Source organism: Argentina anserina, chromosome 7 (assembly GCF_933775445.1).
Source record: "Argentina anserina chromosome 7, drPotAnse1.1, whole genome shotgun sequence".
Taxonomy (NCBI): Eukaryota; Viridiplantae; Streptophyta; class Magnoliopsida; order Rosales; family Rosaceae; genus Argentina; species Argentina anserina.
Genome location: NC_065878.1, coordinates 23631474 through 23653739, shown reverse-complemented (window position 1 = coordinate 23653739; position 22266 = coordinate 23631474). Strand labels below are relative to the sequence as shown.

The window sequence follows — 22266 nt, the reverse complement described above, 5'->3', positions numbered from 1 at the left end:
CATTCATGCCTATTATGATTAAGCTTAAATAGTCCCTAATCAACATCACAGAGGTTGGTGTTTGGCCTCATTGAAGTTTTCTCTCCATTTGTTTACTACGTCCAATAGCACTGCGCCCAATTTTGTTGACCCTAACATAACAAGTTGATGTGAACACTTTCTTTTCCTCATTGTGGAAGGCTTAGTTCACTATTAGTCAAATTTCATAAACACTGTCATTACCATTTGGGTTTGAGACTGTATAGTGCAAACTATTAGTGGTGTGTAGTCGATTAATTAACATGCATACATGTGGTGTGTCATGGTTATGGTGTCGCTTCCAAAAATTGTCTTAGTCGTGTAATTCTCTTTATCAATGTAATAGATAGAGTTATTTATGCATATATGTTAACCGTTTTTATAATTTTAAATATTTATATAATACATTTTTCTTAAAAACAAATTAAGCAACATACGGACCATGTGTATGACATGGATTTTAAGTAAAGTGTCACACCACTATTTTCTGTATGGTTAATTTAAGCAACTTAATCATGACAAAATCCACTTTGTCTTGACTGGCTCGACTCTTTTTCATGGAAAGCAGAGAGATTGAGCTAACGGTGATCCTGAGATTGCATTGAATAGTGGCTAAACATTGTTTAGGCCCGCAGAGTGTTGGTTTGGGTAATCATCTCTTTTATCAGTAATAATAACGTTCCTCAAGGTTACTTGAAGCAGTTGTATAAGGAGGAGGAGATTTGAAGCAAACACTCAATGAGACAAAACAAATGCGTTTGGCGAACTTACCAACTAATTAGATCATGATAGGATTGAGTTTTGCATTTAAACCTTTAATATAGATGCTTGGCATATACAAATCACTAAACATTTATGGTTTCTCGAAATGAGAATTCGAGATTTGACATTTCTTTTTAAAAAAAAAAATATTATTAAACGAATTGGATCCTAAATATATATTTTTATAAGGCAAAAATGCCGATTTACACCCCAAATTTGGCTGAAATTGTCAATTTACACACCGAACTTGTATTTGAGTTAATTTACCTCCTAAGCTTGGTAAAAATTGCCGATTTACACTCTGAACAGAACGTAACCGTTTATTGATTGATAATGAGACTAATATATAGGCATTACATAACCACAATCTCGTATGATTCAGAGTCCTAATCTATTACAGAGATGCGAATCTATCTCTAACAGGAAACCTAATAAGACTGAGACACACACAATAGTAGAATAGTAATTCTCTCGGAACACACATTTATTTTTAATTTTCAATGTATTTATTTATTTATATTTTTCTAATATCTTTTAACATACAATATCACATAAAATAATAAATATATAAATCAATAACATGTTTCGAAAAAACAAACATTGTAACAAGTGTTCCTCTTAAGTAATTTTATTAATTTATTTCATTATTAAATATGAATAAATATATAATGATAATACTGCCCCTTAAATGCATGACATGAGACTTAAAATTAGATTTAAAACATTAAATTTAACGAATATGGTGCAAATCAACAATTTTTACCAAGTTTAGGTGGTAAATTGACTCAAATATAAGTTCGGGGTGTAAATCGGCAATTTTTACCAAATTTATGAGGTAAATTGACTCAAATATAAGTTCATGATGCAAATTGACAATTTCAATCAAATTTAGGGTGCAAATCAATATTTTTACCTTTTTATAATAACATCGTAAATTATTTGTGATCTCATGACTTGAAACCGATCCCATGCACATTAAATTATTCTGTTCAAGTTTAATTTTCATCAATGCTCAATCTCTTAATGCAATTGACTAAATAGAACATCTCACATGATGGGCAAGAGGATTTGTACTAATTCAAAATCAAAGGAAACAAATAAAATTAGGAACATGCTTGAGCTATAATGGGTAATTGAGACTATTAGTTGCAGAGTATACACGAAAAATTGAGAGATATGGTAGATTAGATTCTCTCTCCCACACTCTCTCCTTAACCTCTCTATCTCTCTCTCTTCCCTTTGGTTTATATAAAAATGGGTCTACTCTTGCTCTAGACTCTAGACTCCCAAGACCAGAAACTACCCTCTCTCTCTCTCTCTCTCTCTCTCTAGGAATCCAGAGAGAGACAAAGAAGAGACTTGCAAAGCAAAACAAAGCAAAACCCAAACCAAAGCTCTTGGCTTTTTCTCATTATATTTGATTGATCCCCAAATCCTCCCACTATTTCATTTCAACAAACAAAAAAATTGAGTTCTGGGTTTGGGTAAAAAAAAAAATCCAAACCAGTCCAGATCAGGAGGGGGCATTCCGGTCATTGTTGCAGCTCCATGTTCCCCTCCGGCGCCGGCGACGTGTTCAGGTCCGGCGGGGTTGGAGGTGGGTTATGGTCGGCGGCGCCGTCGGGAGTGGCCTTCGGCGTGACGGTCTTGGCCGGAGTGGCTCTGGCGGTGGCCCTGTTCTGCACTGCCTCTAGGTAAATCAAACAAATTTCAAAGCTTTGAGAAAACCCTAAGAAGTTTTGATCTGTAGAAATTGAGAGAGAAAATTTCAAAGCTTTTTGGGAAAACCCTAGATTATTATGAGAGCTCTACGACGAAGTCAGACTTCGTTGCCTTCGAATTCGTCGTCTCCTTCTTCATCATCGTCTTCGTCGTCGTCATCGTCATCTTATTCGTGGGTTCAGTTGCGTTCGGTTCTGTTAGTTGTAACCTCTTCATCTCCAGCTCATTGTTCTTCTTCTTCCGATCGGTGAGTCCTTTAACTCTAACTTAATCTCAAGTTTGTGTTTTGGTTTTTTTGTTTTGGTTCAGATCCCGATCTCTTAAACAGTTCCAAAGTTCGGTTTTTTTAGTTGGGTTGTCGGGTTTTTTAGTCCACCGATCTCTTTGGGTTGTCATTGGTTTTGTTCTGTTTTTTACATTTCACTTTACTGTTTTACTTCAGATTTTTAACCAAGTTTGGATCTTTGTCTAGTAAAAATGATTAAGGTGATGAGTTAGTGTGTTTCTGCTGCTAAGTAGAGGCAATGCAGTGGTTTAATTAGTCAATGAACTTCAATATACGACGTTATGATTGATTTTATGATCCCTTGTTGAGTGTCTCTTGTGTTTGAAGAGAAAGATTGGTCCCTACAGTTTTCATTTATGCATTGTGTAGTGTGTTTTTGAAGTATTGAGAGATTTGTTGTTTGATTGATGGCTGCTCGTTTTTCGATTTGTATTTGGTGATGGGCTTATTTATCCTTCAGCTTACTGATTGTGGGATTCGGTTTGCAGGAATCGTCTGAAGTCGCCTTGGTCCCGCCGGAAAAGAAAGCACGCTCTGTCACTTAACCAATGGAGACATTTCTTTACACCGGATGGAAGGCTTCGTGATGGTGGAGTAAAATTGGTGAAAAAAGTTCGCAGTGGGGTGAGTTACCATCAGTCTTCCTATATTCTTGTTGCTCGCAAATGACAGGACAATGGTTGACATTATTCAGCTGTGATTTTTTATTGTAGGGAGTTGATCCAAGTATTAGGGCGGAGGTCTGGCCATTTCTTCTTGGAGTGTAAGCATCTCAACATCTATTATATATCTTGTTAACTGATACTACACACTACATTATTACTAGCTTGCATCTTTGAGGCAGACTTTGTTGTTTGATAACTTAGCTTCCCATCAGGTTCTTTGCTTTACCATGCTTATGAGAGGATTAGGTTTTTTTTTGTGTGACTCCTATGAGTCTCAGTGATCATTATCCTACAGATTGATTGATAATTAAACACTTCTAAGCTTATGTTCAGGTCTCCTTGTGCTTGTATGACAGGTCTCATTTGGGTTGTCGGAGCTTAAGTTTAGGCCTTAGGTGTGGGATTTTTGTAATATAAACTTTGTTCGTTAGTTGATGTGAAACTTCAAACAACTTGATTATTTATTTTTCTGCATATGAGATTCTGTCCAAAGATGATGGCATGAGTTGAAAATAAAGTTTGCTTGTGGACTTTGGCCAATACTGCATGTTTTCTGTGGCTGTGTCTAATATTACAACTAACATATTGCCATCATTATGCTTCCTCTGCTGCTGTGTCATGTTACAAATTATATAGCTATATTGTATCTAGGAAGGTTGCAAAACCATACTCATGACTATTGGTAATCTTATGTCAACAGCTATGATTTAAACAGTTCGAAAGAAGAAAGGGATATTGTCAGAGCTCAGAAAAGGTACTAGTACTAAATTCATTTTAAGAATTTCTTCCTTATCACCAAATTGCAAAAATTGAATGCACAGTATTCCACTTCATGCAATTTTTTGTTCGTACTCCACCGTTCTTCTAACTTCATTGTATCCACTGTATCTGATTGCAGAAAGGAATATGAGAAACTGCGCAGACAGTGCCGTCGGGTCGTAAAATGCATCAATGGGAGCTCTAAGTTAAATGGGGACAGTTGTCCTGAGACAGATTCTCCTAGCTCTGAGGATGTGGTTAGTGCTAGGGAGTCCCTTTCTAGTGAAGACAGAATCGCAGATTCTGAATACTCAGATGATCCTTCCACTACATTGTTAGATGAAGATGATACTTCAAGACGAAACACGAATTCTGATGTCAAAGCACTCCACTCTGACTCATCCGATTCAGACTCTTCTGTAGAATCTGAGGTGATTCAATCTTGCCCCTCATGTGAAGGAGAGGAAAAGAATGATCCCGACATGACTAACGAGGACGGTGTATCTCCCTTGAGGACAGAAGTCCAATCAACGTTAACCAGTGAGGATTTTAGCACATGGAAGCGGATTATACGCCTTGATGCAGTACGAACTAATGCAGATTGGATTCCATACTCTCCAACTCAGGCTGAAGTATCAAATGATAGGGCACAACGAGCAGCGGAGGCTGTTGGACTGAAGGATTACGATCACTTGGAGCCTTGTAGGGTTTTCCATGCTGCTCGACTGGTTGCTATTCTTGAAGCATATGCACTGTATGACCCAGAAATTGGCTACTGCCAGGGTATGAGTGATCTACTTTCTCCTATAGCTGCTGTAATGATTGAGGATCATGAGGCTTTCTGGTGTTTTGTGGGTTTCATGAAGAAGGCTCGACATAATTTCAGGCTCGATGAGGTGGGTATCCGAAGGCAGTTGCATACAGTTTCTAAGATTATCAGATGCAAGGACTCTCATCTTTACAGGCACTTGGAGAAGCTCCAGGCTGAGGATTGCTTTTTTGTTTATAGGATGGTAGTTGTGCTATTCAGAAGGGAGTTGACATTTGACCAGACAATATGCCTGTGGGAGGTAATGTGGGCAGATCAAGCAGCTGTTAGGGCTGGGATCGGAAAATCTGCATGGAGCAGAATCAGGCAACGAGCCCCACCAACGGAAGATTTATTACTTTATGCAATTGCAGCTTCAGTATTGCAGAAACGAAAGTTGATTATAGAGAAGTATAGCAGCATGGATGAAATCATTAGGGAGTGTAATGGCATGTCCGGGCAACTTGATATATGGAAGCTCCTGGATGATGCACACGACTTGGTGGTAAACCTCCATGACAAGATTGAGACATCCATCTCTGCACCATCTCTTAGCTAAGTTTATACTTAATTGTTAGGTTTCCCTTTTGAAACTGGGTTCAATCGGTACTCGCCGAACTCTTCTTCTCCTCTTCTTTCTGTTTCATTTACGCAAGCACTCACATGCTTTGTCAAGTCAGAGTTGTGCTACTCAATTTTGCATCTTCTGACTAGGAGCATACTTGAAGTGGAGGTGTGCAAACATTTAAAAGATTAATTATTTAGTTTTCTGTATTGTAATCCTTGTACTGTTATACTTATGTTTCCTAGACATTACAGGTTGCACAATGCACATCAAATGCCTGTATTGGTTTTTACTACTAATGTACTATGTCCACGATACTGGATGATGAATACATCAAGCATTTCATGTGTTCCAATTTTGTTTTTCTTTTGATCCCTAACTCACAAGACTTGTTGAGGAATTTGCCTGTAAGCATGGTAACGATTTATTTTACACGGATCACACAAGGTGCTTCCACATCTGAAGAAAAGCAAATGCTAGGAAACTCTCAACTGCCACAACGAAATTAGAATTGCATTCAAGTCGAACACAACCAAAACTAACTAATAAACACCAATTCAGAGGTTCTAATGAGTAATGACGTTTGTTACTAGTACTAATTGTAACATTTATTACACGAAATGCTAGATATCGAATTGAAGGATTTGATCACGTTTGCCATTACTATTTATTGTGACAAACTATTTATTATCTAAATCGAAACAAACTAGTTGTTTGATCAACTACTGGATCTCCTAAGTTTTCAACATTGATAGCTCTCATTGCACTTGCTGTAGCAAGTACCCAAATAGTTGTCCCCTTTATGAGCATCTTCAACCAGCATAAATGTATCAAAACTTTAACTTTAGAATAGAATTATAGAAATCAATAAATTATACATCCCAAAGCACAATGGAATAGCAATATGTACCTGAACCATTTAGTTTTGTTATAGCAGCAGACTTACAAGCATATCCAAGAGTACAATGATAGAGCTCCGGCTTCACATTCGCCTGTTTGATGGTGCACTCAAGCATGCACGTACTCATACCAATCGCTTTACCAAAAGGAAGTTTTTCTTTGCCAAATCTAAACTTCGCAGGTGAAAAAGTATGGGATGCCTTACCACCATAGCACTTAGCACCACACTGAAGAGCAGAAAAACCGACGTCAACTGAACCCTCCGGCTTAGCAGAACCTACGCCTTCTGGTGATGGTGATAGTGAATTTGGAAGAGATTGACTGGAAGGCGCTGCATGATCATCACCTTCTTTATGAGCAAGAGCTGTTGGTGCAAGCACGAGTAGTGCTAGTAACATGATGATGGAAACTCTACTATTTGTTGTGAAAGTCATGGCGGATTACTATTGCAGCTCTGTTCATTAGCTATGAACTTTGGTTATGATTCATGATGAACATAGAGCTCGATCATTAGCATGGCTGGTATAGGTTCTTCGTCCATGTATGGTAATACTAGAGGAAAAATATTCGAGTCATGATTACAATGGGATCTTTTGATGAAATGGAGCATATAATTGATATTCAATTAGTTGGACAAGTTTGATATGACAACAAATTGGCTGGAAATTGCTCACAGTTGCAAATAAGAAACCCTCTATGTTCAGAATGATTCATCTACTAATCCATGCAAAGCAAGAACTGATGATTATCAACAGATTAAACAGCATGATGTACGTACACACCTGCATTTATAGTGGATGTACATGCAATATTAATCATGCTAAGCACCAATTTAATCTATCAATAGAATATTCGATCATTTAGTGTGACAGCTCCGTTAATTTTTCAATTGATTGAAATGGATACATAAGGTATATATTTATGGAAATGTATATTCTGAAATCACAAATTACAGCTGCTGTAATTGATGGATCTGGTAGAAATTTCCCAGTTTGCTAGTTAAACTTGCTCAGGTGACTGTCAAATTATGTAGACAGTGTCATTGACTTGGTTCATACCTCTCGCAAACGTACCAATCGAGTCGACTGAAGTAGGGAGACCAAAAAAAAAAAACATCAGTAAAGAACTTGAACTGAAGGACGATCGGACACAGCTCGAGATCCCTTTAAAGTTAAAACGCTCTAAGTCTCCGCCCCCTCCTCAAAATCTCCGCCCTCATTTTCTCTACATGCACGAGGGACAAGCATAAGCTTTGGCAACCAATTCACTGCTCATTTCTTCCCAAATTGTATGCCTTTTCCGTATACTGAAACCATGCTGGTTTCTTGCCAAAAAAGATAAGTGTACTAACACTTACAAAACAATCAAAGATATTCACTGCATAACTGAAGTGAAGGAAACTTAAGGCACAATAAGATGTCCAGGAATAGATAGCTCATCATAAATTCAAGATACTACCATTGTACAGTGACCTTAACCAAACTGACACTAAAAGCAAATGACTTTGATGAATAACAAGCACTGGCAATTTCAACTGCTCAGCTGAAGACAAAGAAGTAACCCTTACAAGGGGGATATGAAACTAAAATAGCATGACTACTCTTTCTTGGTAAAGTGGCGGACAGCAAAGGCTAAACCCAAGATTAACAAGGGCACCAGGAACTGTAAAATTTTGATCACAAACTCGGATTTCTTATCCGGATTGTATTGAGTCTGAGGTGGTGGAATGTAAGTCCGTTTTAATGGGACAGTTGATGCATCGATCTCGCCAATGTAGTACTTGTCCATCATCTCTCTGGCATCATCACTGTGACCAACATCTTCAAAATCATTTGTTGCGTCTTTCCCTACACCAAACAACATTAATGTGATAAGCTGTTTAGACTTGAAGGTTGCTGAAAAGCATACATGTAATTCAACGTCTTACCTGTTGAAGATAGCAGAACTTCATCTCCTCCGGGATGATCATCCATGAAAGGGGTTACATTGTACACCTAAAATAAACAATTCAAACTCTTATGCATACAGATAAATGTTAAACATAGCTATATAACACAAGAAAGAAACAACTCCGTTCTATTGATCAAAGCTTAGTAGTTAGCAAACTTTGGTCCAATGTATAAGATCCAACTCCATCAACTCATTACCTACTTATAATTTGAGATGGATGGATAAGACAAAAGAACCAACCAGTTCCTAGTAATCAAAGTTTAGTGCATCAGCAAAAAGAAATCACTGATAAGACAAAGGACCAACCACCTTTCAAAAAAACCACTTCCTAGAATCCTATTAATCAAAGGTCAGGATAGTTGGAAAGTTCAATTTCTATATTTAACTACATCAAATCACTAGCTAAAAAGTGGTCACTTCTAAGTTGGGATAGACAAGAATATTAAAACATAGCTTCGCCTGATCACAATTCGGTTGATTCTTTACAATTCTAGATACAAAAGGGCACGCATTTCAGAAACCAAAAAAAAATTAACAAAAAAAAAATCAGTTTGTAGATTGAGGGTTTCTTCTCTCGCATCTTTGAGATAACAGATCAAATGACTCAGAAACTAAATGTATCTACTCTACGGTGAGACACATACGACCTTCAGAACACAGTCACAGACTAGCAAAATTAATATTTAATTTAGTTCATTCTGCACAATTCTACCAAGAAAAAAGGCATGCATTTCAGAAAACACAAGCAATTGAAAGGACTAGTCAATCAACCAGAAACCAAACTCATAAATCTAATCCAGAAAGATCTGACCTTCCCAGAAATAATAAGCCAGCAGTCTTTGGTCTTGTTGTGCTTGGCAACCTCTTCAAAAACATGAAGCTTCGGATCTGAAGCCATTTTCCCACTGCAACCAAATCCAAAACACAAATCAATATAAACCCAACAAACTGCATGCACCAAAGCCTTGAACTTTATTGGTAAAACACACAAACACAGCTACCACCAACCACAAATTCAAACTTCAAACAAAACGCATAAAGGTTTAAGCACAGAATTACAAAGAGTCGTGAGTTTTAGTAATTGTATAGGATCAGAAAACAGAGATTCTGATCAAAACCCAACAAAAAAGATGAAGACTTTGGCTTACCAAACTGAAGAGGCTTTGTGGTTTCTCTGTCTTTGTTGCAACAACAACAGTCTGGGGAAGTCACCTGATGCTAGGACTCTGAATATTTATGTACTGTACGTCTACAAAGTACCAAGATCTTGATAGTTGCCAAATTACCCTTGAATTTCAAATAATTAACGGACTTGTTTTACTATATAGTCAAAAGTGTAATCGTTGGAGGTTATTTATGTCTTTACCTATGTAACAAAGTTCAAAGGCAACTCTCACACGTCGTACATATTTATTGACCAAAAATGGAACTTTCAAATAATATATCTTTCTATATTTGATTTGAAAATTCTCGAACTGTTTTCTAAAGCACGAGAACGGAACGCTAGCAATTTTCTTGATCTACTATTCTACTTGGACTCCCATTCCTTATTGTGAATATTCTCTACATTGTGATTTGAGGGAGAGAAGTTTTATTTGTAATCATAACCATTCAGAATATATCACTGTAGGGAGGGAAGTCAGGGAACTCTTGATTCATACTGATGCCATTATAATTGCAGATTGCATTATGCACTTGAATAAAGAAATGAAGCAAATCAAACAAGAAAGCTATTTTGCAGTACAATTTTTTTCCCTTTTCTGCTACGATCAACTGGTATTGTCTCTGGAAATTAACTATGGTATTACAATGGACCGCAAATATAGAAATCTAATTACTTGCCAACCTTACATCACCCATATTGAAGTAGAACCACAGCTACCTAACCTAACAGAAGCAAGAAGATGTTTTGGTTGGTCGGTTTACAACTTCATCGAATATGACCAGTGCTATTCAAAGGGATCTATCATCATCTTTTAAGTATGACAGTGTCTGATCTGATGTTGGCTTCTTAAACCAGGCACCGTGATCTCATCCACGAAGTGAAAGAATCGAGCTGAAATGGAAGTAAAAAATCAAATTTGCGTTGTGTGAGATGTATTTACATCACAGATCGGACTTAACAATCAAGTTGGTTGAGGAAAGCAACATAATGCTGCAGTTTCTATGCTCATTCTGGTGCTCAAATCATATATATTTCATTTGAAGATGATACACCTTACGTGCATCATAACCTATAACCTCTTAAACTTATGATGTAGGATACAACATCCTGTTATCTGTCATCTGCTAGGCTTAGTTATTATGATTTGAGTGAAAATATGAACAAAAAGGGAACTTCCTGAGTTTCCTATACAGGCTATACTACTCTGAAACTGTGGCAACTCCACTAGTAGTCTCGTACAGCACTAACTAGCACTTTTTTTTCCTGTCTGCCAATTTAACTTGCCAAGAAGTTCATACAGATAGGAGGGCGAACCTTGGCCAATGCAAGAATCGAAGAAGGGAGAATCCACAATCCATCTCCACAGATCAAACCAGAAGCAACTGCAGGAACCATCAGATTGGCATTATTATGTTTCAGTTTGTGCCACACAAACACGATCAAACTCCCCATGCACATGTCAATCGCAAAGTAAGCTCCAACCAAGAATGGAACAGCCATAGCCATCGGAAGGGGGACATACTTGCCAACACTCTTGGGACCAAGATCTCTCAGCAAATTGGCTGCTATGGCAAAGCCGAAAAAACCATAACATAGTTGCAAGCAATGTTGGGGAAGGGCAGAGAAGCCTTGCACCCCAAGAATTGCCATGTTCCGATAAACGATGGCATAAGGGGCTTTGTATTCACCATTTGGGTTACCAACATCAAAAGCCTTGTAGAAGAGAAAGAATGTCAGAGGAGCTACCACACAGCCAATAGCTGTCCCAATAGCCTGACTAATAATCATTGATCGAGGAGATGTGAGAGTTAGATGCCCCGTCTTCAAATCATGCATAAGGTCAGAGGAGATTGAAACTATGGACTTGATTAAACCACAACCAACGAGTCCTGCAACAACGCCATCAGGTTTCCCAGCCACAGCAGCTAGCACAAAAAGAGCTACTTTCCCATAGTTGTAGGCCATGTTCATGTCTGTTAAACCCGCACCGTAGGCATTGCAGAAGCTTAGAGATGGTGCAAGAATGTAGGCAACGACTACATAATACCATTTCAGCTGAGGAAACATGAGAGGGACAATAATGATGGAGACAATGGAGAACAGTGTGTACCCTACGCATGCTACCCAAATAGGAATCTTATCTCTTATGAAGACCTCATTTCGTTGGCGATCATCAAGAGGCTGATTTGGGTCAATCGAAACATCAGCTGTATGAGAGAAATAGTTAAGGTAGTGAGGTACTCCATTATAAGCTTCTTGACAAACAATATGAAGATATCATAGAAGGCCAGTCAATTTACCTACAGCGAGGTCCTTCCTGTTCAGTTTGGTGTAGATACTTGAGCCAGTAAAGTAAAGAATCTTGAGAAAATTGTACAGCCCATCTCCTAGTATCAGGGCAATGGAAATAAAAACCTGCAGCAACAAAAGTATCAAAATACAACTCACTTGCTCAGTACATGATATAAAATCACCCAGTGAGAAAATCATTAAGGTTTTGGAACTAGATTCTAGTTATACCTTGTATCCATTTACGCTCTTCATACTACTTTCTGATACAGTTGCAGGAAACCATTCTCCTTTAAGGCCCTTTATTAAGGGCCACATTAATCCCCAAGAGACAACAGCCCCAAAAAGCAAGGATAAGTTCACAAGATGGGAACAGATCATTCCTGCTCCGATGTATGTCATACTGAAATCAAAGTAGAATCTGCAATATTCACTTTGCCTAATTAGTGATTTGAAGAAGAATATATCATAGTATACAGTCAAATTGTATATTGATTATTGTTACTACTTCATACACATAATCTTTCTATATATAATCTAACAAGAGTATAATTAACCATAAATCATTCCTTGATTTGCTCCTTAAATCACGTCTGTGATTTCCTCCGTCATTCACGCTAACATATACAAAAGGGAAAGAGGCAGGCCATAGAGCACGCACGTATTTTTCCAAGCTTTCAATCCAAATGTTGGAAACTGAGCAAACCCACATTGATCCCCACCGGCATAAAACCACTGAAAGGCAGCCCACAGGAAACTAAATGAGAAGTACTTCATAAACCCATGAACCTGCTTTCTGCAAGAAGAAGTTCAACACATTTAGTCCTTCCAAATCTCCAATTCTATTTGATTATGAATATTAACTAGCCACAAAAACAGTGCATACTTGGCCATTTTGTCTCCTTTTGGAGTATGGAATCCGTTTATAAGAACAGCAGTAGCGGTTCCACTTGGGTAGGCTAGTTTATAGTCTATTATCATAATCTGCAAAACCACCCCAAATGCAATTAACAGGTAACCTCCTAAACTTAAGCAAGAATCAATACACTAGTACTAATGGCGGGCGCAAACCAAAAATCTATATCTGAATGATTTAGCCTTGATAAAGATGGGTCAAATCACCTGTTAAATGGTATAAAAGAACTTGAGAATTTACCTTTCTAAGAGGAACCAAAGCCAAAAGACCAACAAAGGAAGTAACGAAGAGAAAACCAGTCATCCAAACAATATTAGGCTCCTTGGTGCTCCCTGGAGTATTCCCTTCAGTATCAACTCCTGCTAGTTCATAAGTCTTCCTGTTCAAACCCAACAGGTAAGATCCAAACCCTCCTGCAATGTCACATACAGTATTTCAGAAACAAAGACTACGAAAAAAATGTAATTTGAAAACTTCCACAGCAGAACTCAAAACAAAGTCTCAAGCTTTTCTCACCTCCAACAGCAATGCTATAACAAGCGACAGCACAAGTCTGAATCACGGTATTCTCTTGCCTCGTGAACGGTTTCGACACAATCCCAGCCTTTGAGAGCAGCTTAGTCCAAGTCTGCACAAACACAAAGGCCAGGAGAGCAGCTGACACATTGAGATTGGGAATCAAACCAGTAGTGAGGTTCAGCTTCTGCACAATAACACTGTACATGATCCCAATAACCACACTCGCCACAAGTCCCCGGATTGTGATTTGTGTCTTCCATGGAGGGATTCTGTTCACCTCCACTGATTCAACAGCTCCATTATGCTCCACATTTTCCCTCTCGGAATTCTCAATCTCCATGGTTTCATCCTTGCTTGTATTCCCCATTCAATTTGTTCAAACCAACACCACCACCTCTCCTCCCTAATCGAAATTCATCAGTCCAAATCAGAAATGCATTAATTTATACAGTTTATGGCACACAAAAGACAAACCGATATATCCATTAATGTGATGCAGAAATGAAAGAGACACAACACACAGAAAAACCATAAATGTTCTCACCTCAAAGTTCGTTCTTTATCTTCTGTGAATCAAACGCAGCAATTCCAGAAATCCAAAAAAGGGAAATGGGGAATCCGAAACCCCTCAAAAGCCTTCAAATTTGCATTCAAAATTCCTCCTTGAACTACTGGAAAGAGTGTAACCCAGTAATGCTTTACCTCTCTCTGCGTTGACCTACTCACGAGAAAGATCAAATCTTTGAACAACACACAGAACCTTCAATATAATACCAAAAAGGTAAGCAAAAAACAAAAGGTGTGAGCCCAGGAAATCCAGAAGCAATTACTGTCTAAGTTCTAGCTCGTTCCCACATACCCAAAAGCTCTCATAAAGGGTGAGACTTTTATAGAAGGAAATCAAAATAGGAGGGAGATTTACACAAGGCAGAATTACCTTCTCAGGTAAAATGGGAGACGCAGATCAACACAATCTGCATGTACTACAAAGTTTGTACTACAAAAACAGGTCTGTGTAGTACATAAGACCAAATTTTCCAACCTCCATTAACATAAAGAATAGCAATACATTTCGAGACACGTTTCTGAAATGATAAGACTTCTACAAGTTCTACGCCCACTAAAGCAGAAGAGTCGGAGATAACGAAATGGGAGGTGGTTAGTGAAGGATGTGAGAGTCTTGGAACTACAGATTCCTTGGTTCATTCCCTTGTTGAGATTAAAGTGAGTAGACTTTTGTGCGTGTGGCTTCAGCAAGCCAGACGAAAGGTACATCCATCAACGCGTGTGGCTTCTATATGGTCAACTACCTCAACAACAGCTATACGGAATAATGACTTGTAAGAATATTTTTTTCGATAATGACTTGTAAGAATTGGGGGACCGAGATTGAGAGTAATCGAATCAGATGGTGACTAATCTGGTTTGGCAGGTATATAACACTAGTTGTGGCGTACCTGCGTGTGGATATATGTTGCGAGCTTATATCGCCTAATCTCCTATTTTCCGGAGCTTAAGACGATATGTAAGCTTAGAGTATAAAGAAGTATTTATTTTGTTTCATTCAACTTTATATCCAATGTCCTTCACTAATCCGCTATTTTCACATAAAGAGATCTTTATCATATCTTAAGGTACATATTTTTATTTTTGACTAACTTTGCGATCGAATTTTCACATCTCCACCGTTCAATATCTAGGTTATAATATATAGATCATATCCACAAAATTTCAGTCGATTTCATGATCGTTAAGGTATCGAACTAATCAAAACCAATGGATGTATTGAATTTGCCGAACCTGAACCGTTCATATTTGGAGTAGAAAATCGAAGTTATGAATACCTTAACGGTTATGAAATCGGCTGAAATTTTGTGGAGATGATTTATACGTTATTACCTAGATATTTGACAGTGACAATGTGAAAACTCCATCGAAACGTTAGTCAAAAATGAAAATCTGTACATTAAGCTAAGATAATGACCTCCTTATGTGAAAAATCTTATATATATATATATATATATATATATATATATCTTATGTTCAAGGATGATGACATACTGTAACTACACTTAACACCTTCCAAATGTTCTGTTCGAAGATGGTTGTAATATTAATAGGGGTTTAGGCATAAAGTTCCCTCTAATGTTGAGCTATCTTATTAATAATAACTTGGAGGTGCCTAGTTAGGTATCTCTTTCCCCTTTCAAAAAAATAAAAAACACCTTCCACGTTTAAGGATGATGACATTCCCGCTATTTACATTACATTTTCCATGTTCGAGGATGATGACATGCCTCCCTAATTGTAGGCAGAGTCAAGGTGACACATGAACATTATGCGGTGGATTTGTTAAATCCAAGTAATTTGCAATTTGTTAAGTGTGTCAGCGTATTTCAAATTTAAACTAAAGATAGACTATATTAGTTATTTAATGAACTACACTTGTCAATTGTGTTTATCGCTCATTTCAAATTTGAATTGAGGATAAAATGTATTGGTTATCTAATGTACTTAAATACTGATGATAAATGAATTAATTAGTATTTATTTCAAAAGAAACAAAATACCTAAAAATGATTATACCTTATTAGTACGGTATTAGTGAACCAATGAAACATCTTTGGCTAATTGGCAATGACACAACGAGCATCGTCCTTGATTACCTGCCACATACTCTACTACTCTTGAATGGGTTGGAACATGTACTTCATCTCTTAATATATACGACTTTGGAGTTTGGACCATTTAGCTACCTTTGCTTTGCATTGAATTATGATAGAAAATTGGTGAGTACTATGAGCATTGTGATATATTATGCATCTATCTATTCACATCTCACATGCAAGAAAATGAGATTGTTTGACAAATCAAAATTGCCAACCATATAACAATGCTTGGAAGAACAGTTATTGATGGTATTAATATGAAAGGAAACAAAATCATCAACATGTATAGAGTGTACGTATCTATATCTATTAAAGGAAATTTAGTAAGAACCTGATATGTTCTATATCTGTTCTATCTCTTCTATTGTCACATATTTCTAATCAGTAATGTTGGATAGTTCGCAGTCACCCACGGTCATTTTCTTTCATTCCATATTCGATGCTCGAAGCTAACTATTGATTAGCTACTAATATATGTTTCAAACAATCATGCAATTAATGGGTATGTTATTCTTTATCTCAATGTCACATCTCTTCAAGTCACAAATATGGCTAAAACACAAAGCTAAGTTAATGTTTCTTTTCGTCCAAAAAAGAAGAAGTTAATGTTTCTGTTAAATTCCCCAAATGATCCAGAAAGAAAAGATAGATGGTGGTGTATGAACTATGAACATCAATCACCATTTGGGCCATATAATAGAATCTATTCTTATCAATGATCAATGTAGCTTTAGCCCAAATTTAAACAGAAAGTGTGTGGCCAAAAAGAAAGTAAACAATATTTCATTATCGAAAAAATCTATTAAACAATACAAAACAAAAATTTAGAAATTATTATTACATCATCTTATGTCGTAACAGTTAAAAATTTGCATTGATATTTGATGGAGACTCTCACAATGATATTCTCATTAGACAAATTCATGTTGGCGATTATAAAGCGCGACTATAAGATATTTCACAACTCATAATGCAAGTTTTCATTCCATTTCTTTATGTAATTAACATTTTTATCTACGACCCAACTTATCACAACATCATTTAATCATCCAAAAACATCTTTGATATCAAACTAACTCACATCGAACATGCTACAATAAGACGTACAAACAAGTTATATCTTGATTAAACTTTTGTAATGGTACCTAGAAGGAATTTCAATTAATTATCTAGAGCACAAAGTTCAGTCTATGCAATTAAACCTTTTGAAAAAAGTTACCATTCACTCTTCTCATTTATAGAGGAGACGATAGTAATTCTTCCTCATCAAGCAGTAAAACCTTCTCTTCTTCCCTCGAAAAATCTCTCTCATCTCTTCTCCCTCTTCCTCTACCTCTATCCATCAATTAGGGTTTTTCTGCTGCTATCAATTACTGATAAACCCTCCGATGGGGTCGCAGAGAGAAACCAAGCTCCTTCAGGAGCTCATGCTCTACGCCGCGAGCGCCGCCTTGAGCTACTTGGCTATCGTCGTGGGGCTCCGACACCTCGACCCGAACCGCGAGGCCTCCAAGAAGGCCATGGAGCACAAGAAGGAAATTGCTAAGCGGCTCGGTCGTCCTCTCATTCAGACCAATCCTTATGAGGTACCCAAACACACTGTTGGAGCTCGTTGATTTTTGTGCCCTAATTTTCGTTTGGGTTTTGTGTGCCTTTATTCGAAAATTGACTGTAGGTTTGTGGCGTATGTGGGATTTGGATAGATATTGTGAAAGAATTGAACTTCGATTACTTCCGTTTAGATTTTGGAATGTATGAGTTTGATTCATGGGGTTATGCCGTTTTGAACTTAGTTTAAGTATCATTATTGGAATGTTAAGTATCATTATTGGAATGTTAACACTTAACACTGTTTTGGAAATTGGAATGCATCAATGTGGAAATTGACTCGCTCGATTCGAATGGAAGTGTGGTGTTGTGACTGGAATAGAAATATGGTGTTGAGTTACTTAGGCTCTGTTTCACTTTTGAGGATTATATATAGCATTCATTACCTTCTACTTAAAATTGGAGAATAGATTATGCGAAAGCTTTGAGCTATCCCGCTATGGGGTTTTGAACTTGGTTTTGGTATATGCCTAATGCTTGCATACTAATCATTATCCGAATGTAAATACTTGTGGTGTTAAGCATCAAAGTGGAATGTAACTCGATTGGAATGGAACTAAATGTATTCTCCTTGAAATTGTAGCATTTAGTTAGGATGACTGATGATTATATCCTGATTATTATCAGGATGTCATAGCTTGTGATGTTATAAACCCTGACAACATTGATGTGGAGTTTAACTCTATTGGAGGGCTGGAGGATATAAAGCAAGCCTTATTTGAGCTGGTGATTCTTCCACTGAAGAGGCCGGACCTCTTTAATCATGGGAAACTCCTTGGTCCACAGAAGGGAGTCTTGTTGTACGGACCACCAGGGACTGGGAAGACTATGCTGGCTAAAGCTATTGCGAAGGAGTCTGGAGCTGTCTTCATCAATGTTAGGATATCTAATCTGATGAGCAAATGGTTTGGCGATGCACAGAAGCTTGGTAAGTGCTGATCATGCTAAACTTGCCCTTTTGGATTGAAGGCTATCTCTTGATATCTTTGAACTTTTTCACTAATTTAATAATCATTGTAGCATTGTCCATTGTTGCTTGTTGTTCATCTCATCATCAGCTTCATGCCTTGCAAATTTTCTTAATCCTAGCAGGAAGCGAAACAGAATTGGCTGTCACTAATAAATAGGAGTTTCTCAACATGGTTTCATAAAGTTAAAATGATTGGTCTTAGTTATAATCTTGACATGAGGATAATTAACTTATATATAGATAAAGAGGGTGAACAAACTTATTCTCTCTATAATTATCTTCAGTTTATACATGTGTGCAAGTTATTTGGATTTTTTCTTAGTCCCCTTTTGTCCACCATGCTCAGCTTGTTTAATATGCTTCTGCAGTTTCCGCTGTGTTTAGCTTGGCTCATAAACTTCAGCCTGCTATCATATTCATCGACGAGGTTGATAGTTTCTTGGGACAGCGCCGTACAACAGAGCATGAAGCAATGACAAACATGAAAACTGAGTTCATGGCTTTGTGGGATGGGTTCACTACGGACCGTAAGTTTCTTATTCACTTTTCACTCTGATATTGTTTAGTTTTTTGGATTATTACGTCAAACATTTTGCTCAAGATACCTTGGTAAGGCATTTGGTTTGATACAATTATGTCTTTCATTTAGAGCATGCTCGGGTTATGGTTCTTGCTGCTACCAATCGTCCATCAGAGCTTGATGAAGCAATACTTAGGCGTCTTCCTCAGGCCTTTGAGATTGGGATGCCCAGTCAAACTGATAGAGCTGAGATACTAAAAGTAATCTTGAAGGGTGAGAAAGTTGATGATAACATTGATTATAACTGTCTAGCTGCCTTGGCTGAGGGTTATTCTGGTTCAGATCTACTTGAACTATGCAAGAAAGCAGCCTATTTCCCAATAAGAGATTTATTAGATGAAGAAAAGAGAGGGAAAAAAGCTTCGGTAAGTTACTTGCAACCATTCAACAGTTGAGAGATCCTACTCTATAAAAATCTAAGATATATTGCACGAATGTAAAATAGGCCTGTAGGTTTTGATTCTTTAGAAAGTTACTGAAAGTGTTGGTTTATGCATCTTTCTTCAGGCACCCAGGCTATTAACACAGGAGGACTTGGAGAATGTTCTTGCAACTTCTAGGCATACAAAGGTTGCTGCAAATGACTACTATACGGGATTGAACTCATCATCACCAAGATTCTCAAGGAACAGGGATACTGTTGAAATTCCAGGTCAAGCTGCAATTAAGGAGCTCGCTAGGCTTGTGGTTTCCCAAATTTTGAATATTCAAACTGATCCCCAAGACCCATGAATGAGGATAATCCTCAACCCCAAGTCTCTATTCAACATTGTCAGTATTCTCTCCATCCTCTTTTAGGTTTTGTATAAATCTTTTAAATGCTCACGGGGTTCCATATTCTTGAATGCCTAAGATCAGTTTTCGGTTTAGCTTAGCTAAAAGCAATATGATCGGTATCATACTCTTTTGTATTTCTTAAAGTTAGATGTTTCAAATTAACCATTTTCTGTAACAGATGTTTCATAACGTTATTTATAGTGCTTATCATGACATCAAACCCGTCACTCTATTCTTATTAGAAAGATGACTTCCTCGAGTTCCTTCTACATGTACCATCTATCTTCTACTATGTGATGATGTTGATAGCGAAACTTTGTGCCTGCCTAATTGGAGTGTTTTATTAGAAGTTAATAGATGCTCATCAAGTGTGTATGTATAATGAAGCCAATTGTTTGTTAGTGATGCTTATGGTTGTAATGAGTATAATTCACATGGTCAGCCAAGTTGGTTTTAGCTACCAAATGATTAGGGCCATCTTCTATCTATGACATAGCTGGCGGTGCACTGGGTTTTGGTTTTGGTTTTCTGCTGGGAGTCGAAGGCACGCAATAAAGCTGAGGCCGATCATTACCAACCCTTTTAATGTCGCAATTCTTGCTCTCGGTCCCTCACCCCACACGCTTTTTACTAAAATTCAGGACCACATCTGCACAGCAAGGGCTGAGCCATAAAATTCCACACACCGCTTAGTCGCTTACTGTGTTTCGCATCTCAGGTTTCCGGAATTTCAATCCGTAGGATCACTAACAACGAACCATAGTGTAGGTTTGTCAAGAAAATCGTATAAAAAAGCACGGTCATAATGTCACTAGAGAATCGAATCACTAAGAAGATTCAGTTAGATGAGGCCAAGTGAGTAAGAACAAATGATACTAATTGGCTAGTGATACATCCACAGCTGGGGATTTCAGCCTCAAGTTCTATATAACCAGAATCAGAGTCTTGTATCAGGTAATATCAAATTTAATGATATTTTGCAGCCATGTTTGTGAGATGTCGTCAAAATATCGTGGCCCCTAATTTCAGCAAGTCTAGTTAGATGTCCAAATCAACAATTTGACAATTTGTAGTTTGGTAATTAGTACATAACTGCCTACAAGCAATTTGTTCCAGGAATGTGATATATATGTCAGTTGATTAGGGGTATCACTCTTATTCTATGTCACCAATAATAAACCCCATGGATTAGAGTTAGTCACTCCCACTAATCCTTGACAACTATATAAAATATGATTATGCATGTTGAATATGAATATCATGTCTTAATATTGCCCAGGTCTTACTTGGTGAGCAAAACCATTGACTACTTGTGTGTGTTGAAGAAGCAGCATGCAAGCCTTGAAAGGTTCTGGTTTTACTAGTTCAAAATCAGCATGCAGCTTTCAGACACTAGTAGGAAGGAGGCCTTTACACGTTTGAATGTGAAGCACTAGCTAATTGGTGACGAGCTTCGCCCATTTTCTCTCTGTTTTTTTATTTCTTACCCTTTTCGAGTGTGCAACATCAGTGAGCTGCAAATGAAAAAGGCATAAACTATAGCAAGCAGATTCCGACTTTACCTATCCACCAAAGGCTGCAACGATCACATCTCTCACTGTGACCTTATGAATCTCTGACTACTGTGTGTGGGTTAGGCAGGGTCAGTTATGGAGTAATTAGCTCCAGTCACTACCAAGAACTGTATATTCACAAACCATATTATATTTGTTTCTTCTTCTTCTGAAATGGACTTGAAATGCGTCAGAAATTTATCAGTTTCATGTACGGATACATTGCTAAAGATGGGAAAAATTATATCCAATTTTCTTCCCTCCCCATTAATACATTTTTCGAAATCACCATCAAAATACATACTTGAATCCATATAAACGTAATCTTCAAACATATGTATAAAAAAGACACATTATTTAAGTTCTTAAAAATCACGGATCGAAGTGATTTTGACTCTTATTGTCCGATTTCTCTTTCCCTTCTCTTGTTTCTTTGCAATATTCAACCTTACGTAAGAAACTTGCGAGGTACTCCAACAAAGTCCTAACTGTACGGCTAGGGCTATCAACCATTGTGCCAAAACAGAGGGATAATACAAACAAAACATAGTGATTAACTGATTATTATGGAATGACCATTACTTGTTAAAGAATGAGTAAGATGAAGTCCCAAAGCAATCCGTTTGTCGAAAATTAATAACCCGATGGTTGGTCAGAAAAATTGAAAAAAGGGCCCATGTGAATAGTCCTAGTTATTATTCAAAGATCTATATGTTATTCCATTTCTACTCGTAAATAATAATAATAATATGGGTCATTGGTCATCAATTCACAGCCGAACCAAA

At 37.4% G+C, this 22266-nt stretch overlaps 5 protein-coding genes across 8 annotated transcripts in view; 3 read left to right on the top strand and 2 right to left on the bottom strand.

The window, feature by feature from the left end:
- Positions 1-22266, top strand: part of LOC126802114 (uncharacterized) — an 81826-nt gene that overhangs the window by 28343 nt on the left and 31217 nt on the right. The gene's annotated exons all lie outside the window — the stretch shown is intronic.
- On the top strand, positions 2129-5934 carry LOC126802112 (rab GTPase-activating protein 22). 3 transcript variants are annotated; one of them, XM_050529665.1, is made up of 6 exons: positions 2129-2474; positions 2585-2749; positions 3277-3412; positions 3502-3551; positions 4154-4207; positions 4352-5934. In XM_050529665.1, the coding sequence occupies exons 1-6, from the start codon at positions 2329-2331 to the stop codon at positions 5577-5579; spliced, it is 1779 nt and encodes a 592-aa protein (XP_050385622.1). In that variant the 5' UTR covers positions 2129-2328; the 3' UTR covers positions 5580-5934. The 3 variants fall into 3 exon arrangements, with proteins under 3 accessions (XP_050385622.1, XP_050385621.1, XP_050385620.1); XM_050529664.1 differs by lacking the exon at positions 2585-2749 and having other exon boundaries at positions 2131-2474; XM_050529663.1 differs by having other exon boundaries at positions 2331-2749.
- On the bottom strand, positions 7905-9650 carry LOC126802125 (cytochrome b5). Its single transcript, XM_050529680.1, has 4 exons — positions 9584-9650; positions 9247-9340; positions 8413-8479; positions 7905-8332 (listed from the first exon to the last, which is right to left on the bottom strand). The coding sequence occupies exons 2-4, from the start codon at positions 9331-9333 to the stop codon at positions 8082-8084; spliced, it is 405 nt and encodes a 134-aa protein (XP_050385637.1). The 5' UTR covers positions 9334-9340; positions 9584-9650; the 3' UTR covers positions 7905-8081.
- LOC126802110 (metal-nicotianamine transporter YSL3) lies at positions 10493-14227 on the bottom strand. The gene is made up of 8 exons (XM_050529661.1): positions 13869-14227; positions 13322-13727; positions 13046-13218; positions 12776-12873; positions 12551-12685; positions 12121-12310; positions 11901-12015; positions 10493-11807 (listed from the first exon to the last, which is right to left on the bottom strand). Exons 2-8 carry the CDS (start codon positions 13689-13691, stop codon positions 10876-10878), a joined length of 2013 nt encoding a protein of 670 aa, XP_050385618.1. The 5' UTR covers positions 13692-13727; positions 13869-14227; the 3' UTR covers positions 10493-10875.
- Positions 17276-20892, top strand: LOC126802116 (uncharacterized). 2 transcript variants are annotated; one of them, XR_007672896.1, is made up of 6 exons: positions 17276-17579; positions 18229-18529; positions 18940-19098; positions 19221-19516; positions 19659-20128; positions 20189-20892. XR_007672896.1 is itself a non-coding variant. In XM_050529669.1 (5 exons), exons 1-5 carry the CDS (start codon positions 17382-17384, stop codon positions 19881-19883), a joined length of 1179 nt encoding a protein of 392 aa, XP_050385626.1. In that variant the 5' UTR covers positions 17276-17381; the 3' UTR covers positions 19884-20203. The 2 variants fall into 2 exon arrangements, 1 of the variants encoding a protein (XP_050385626.1); XM_050529669.1 differs by having other exon boundaries at positions 19659-20203.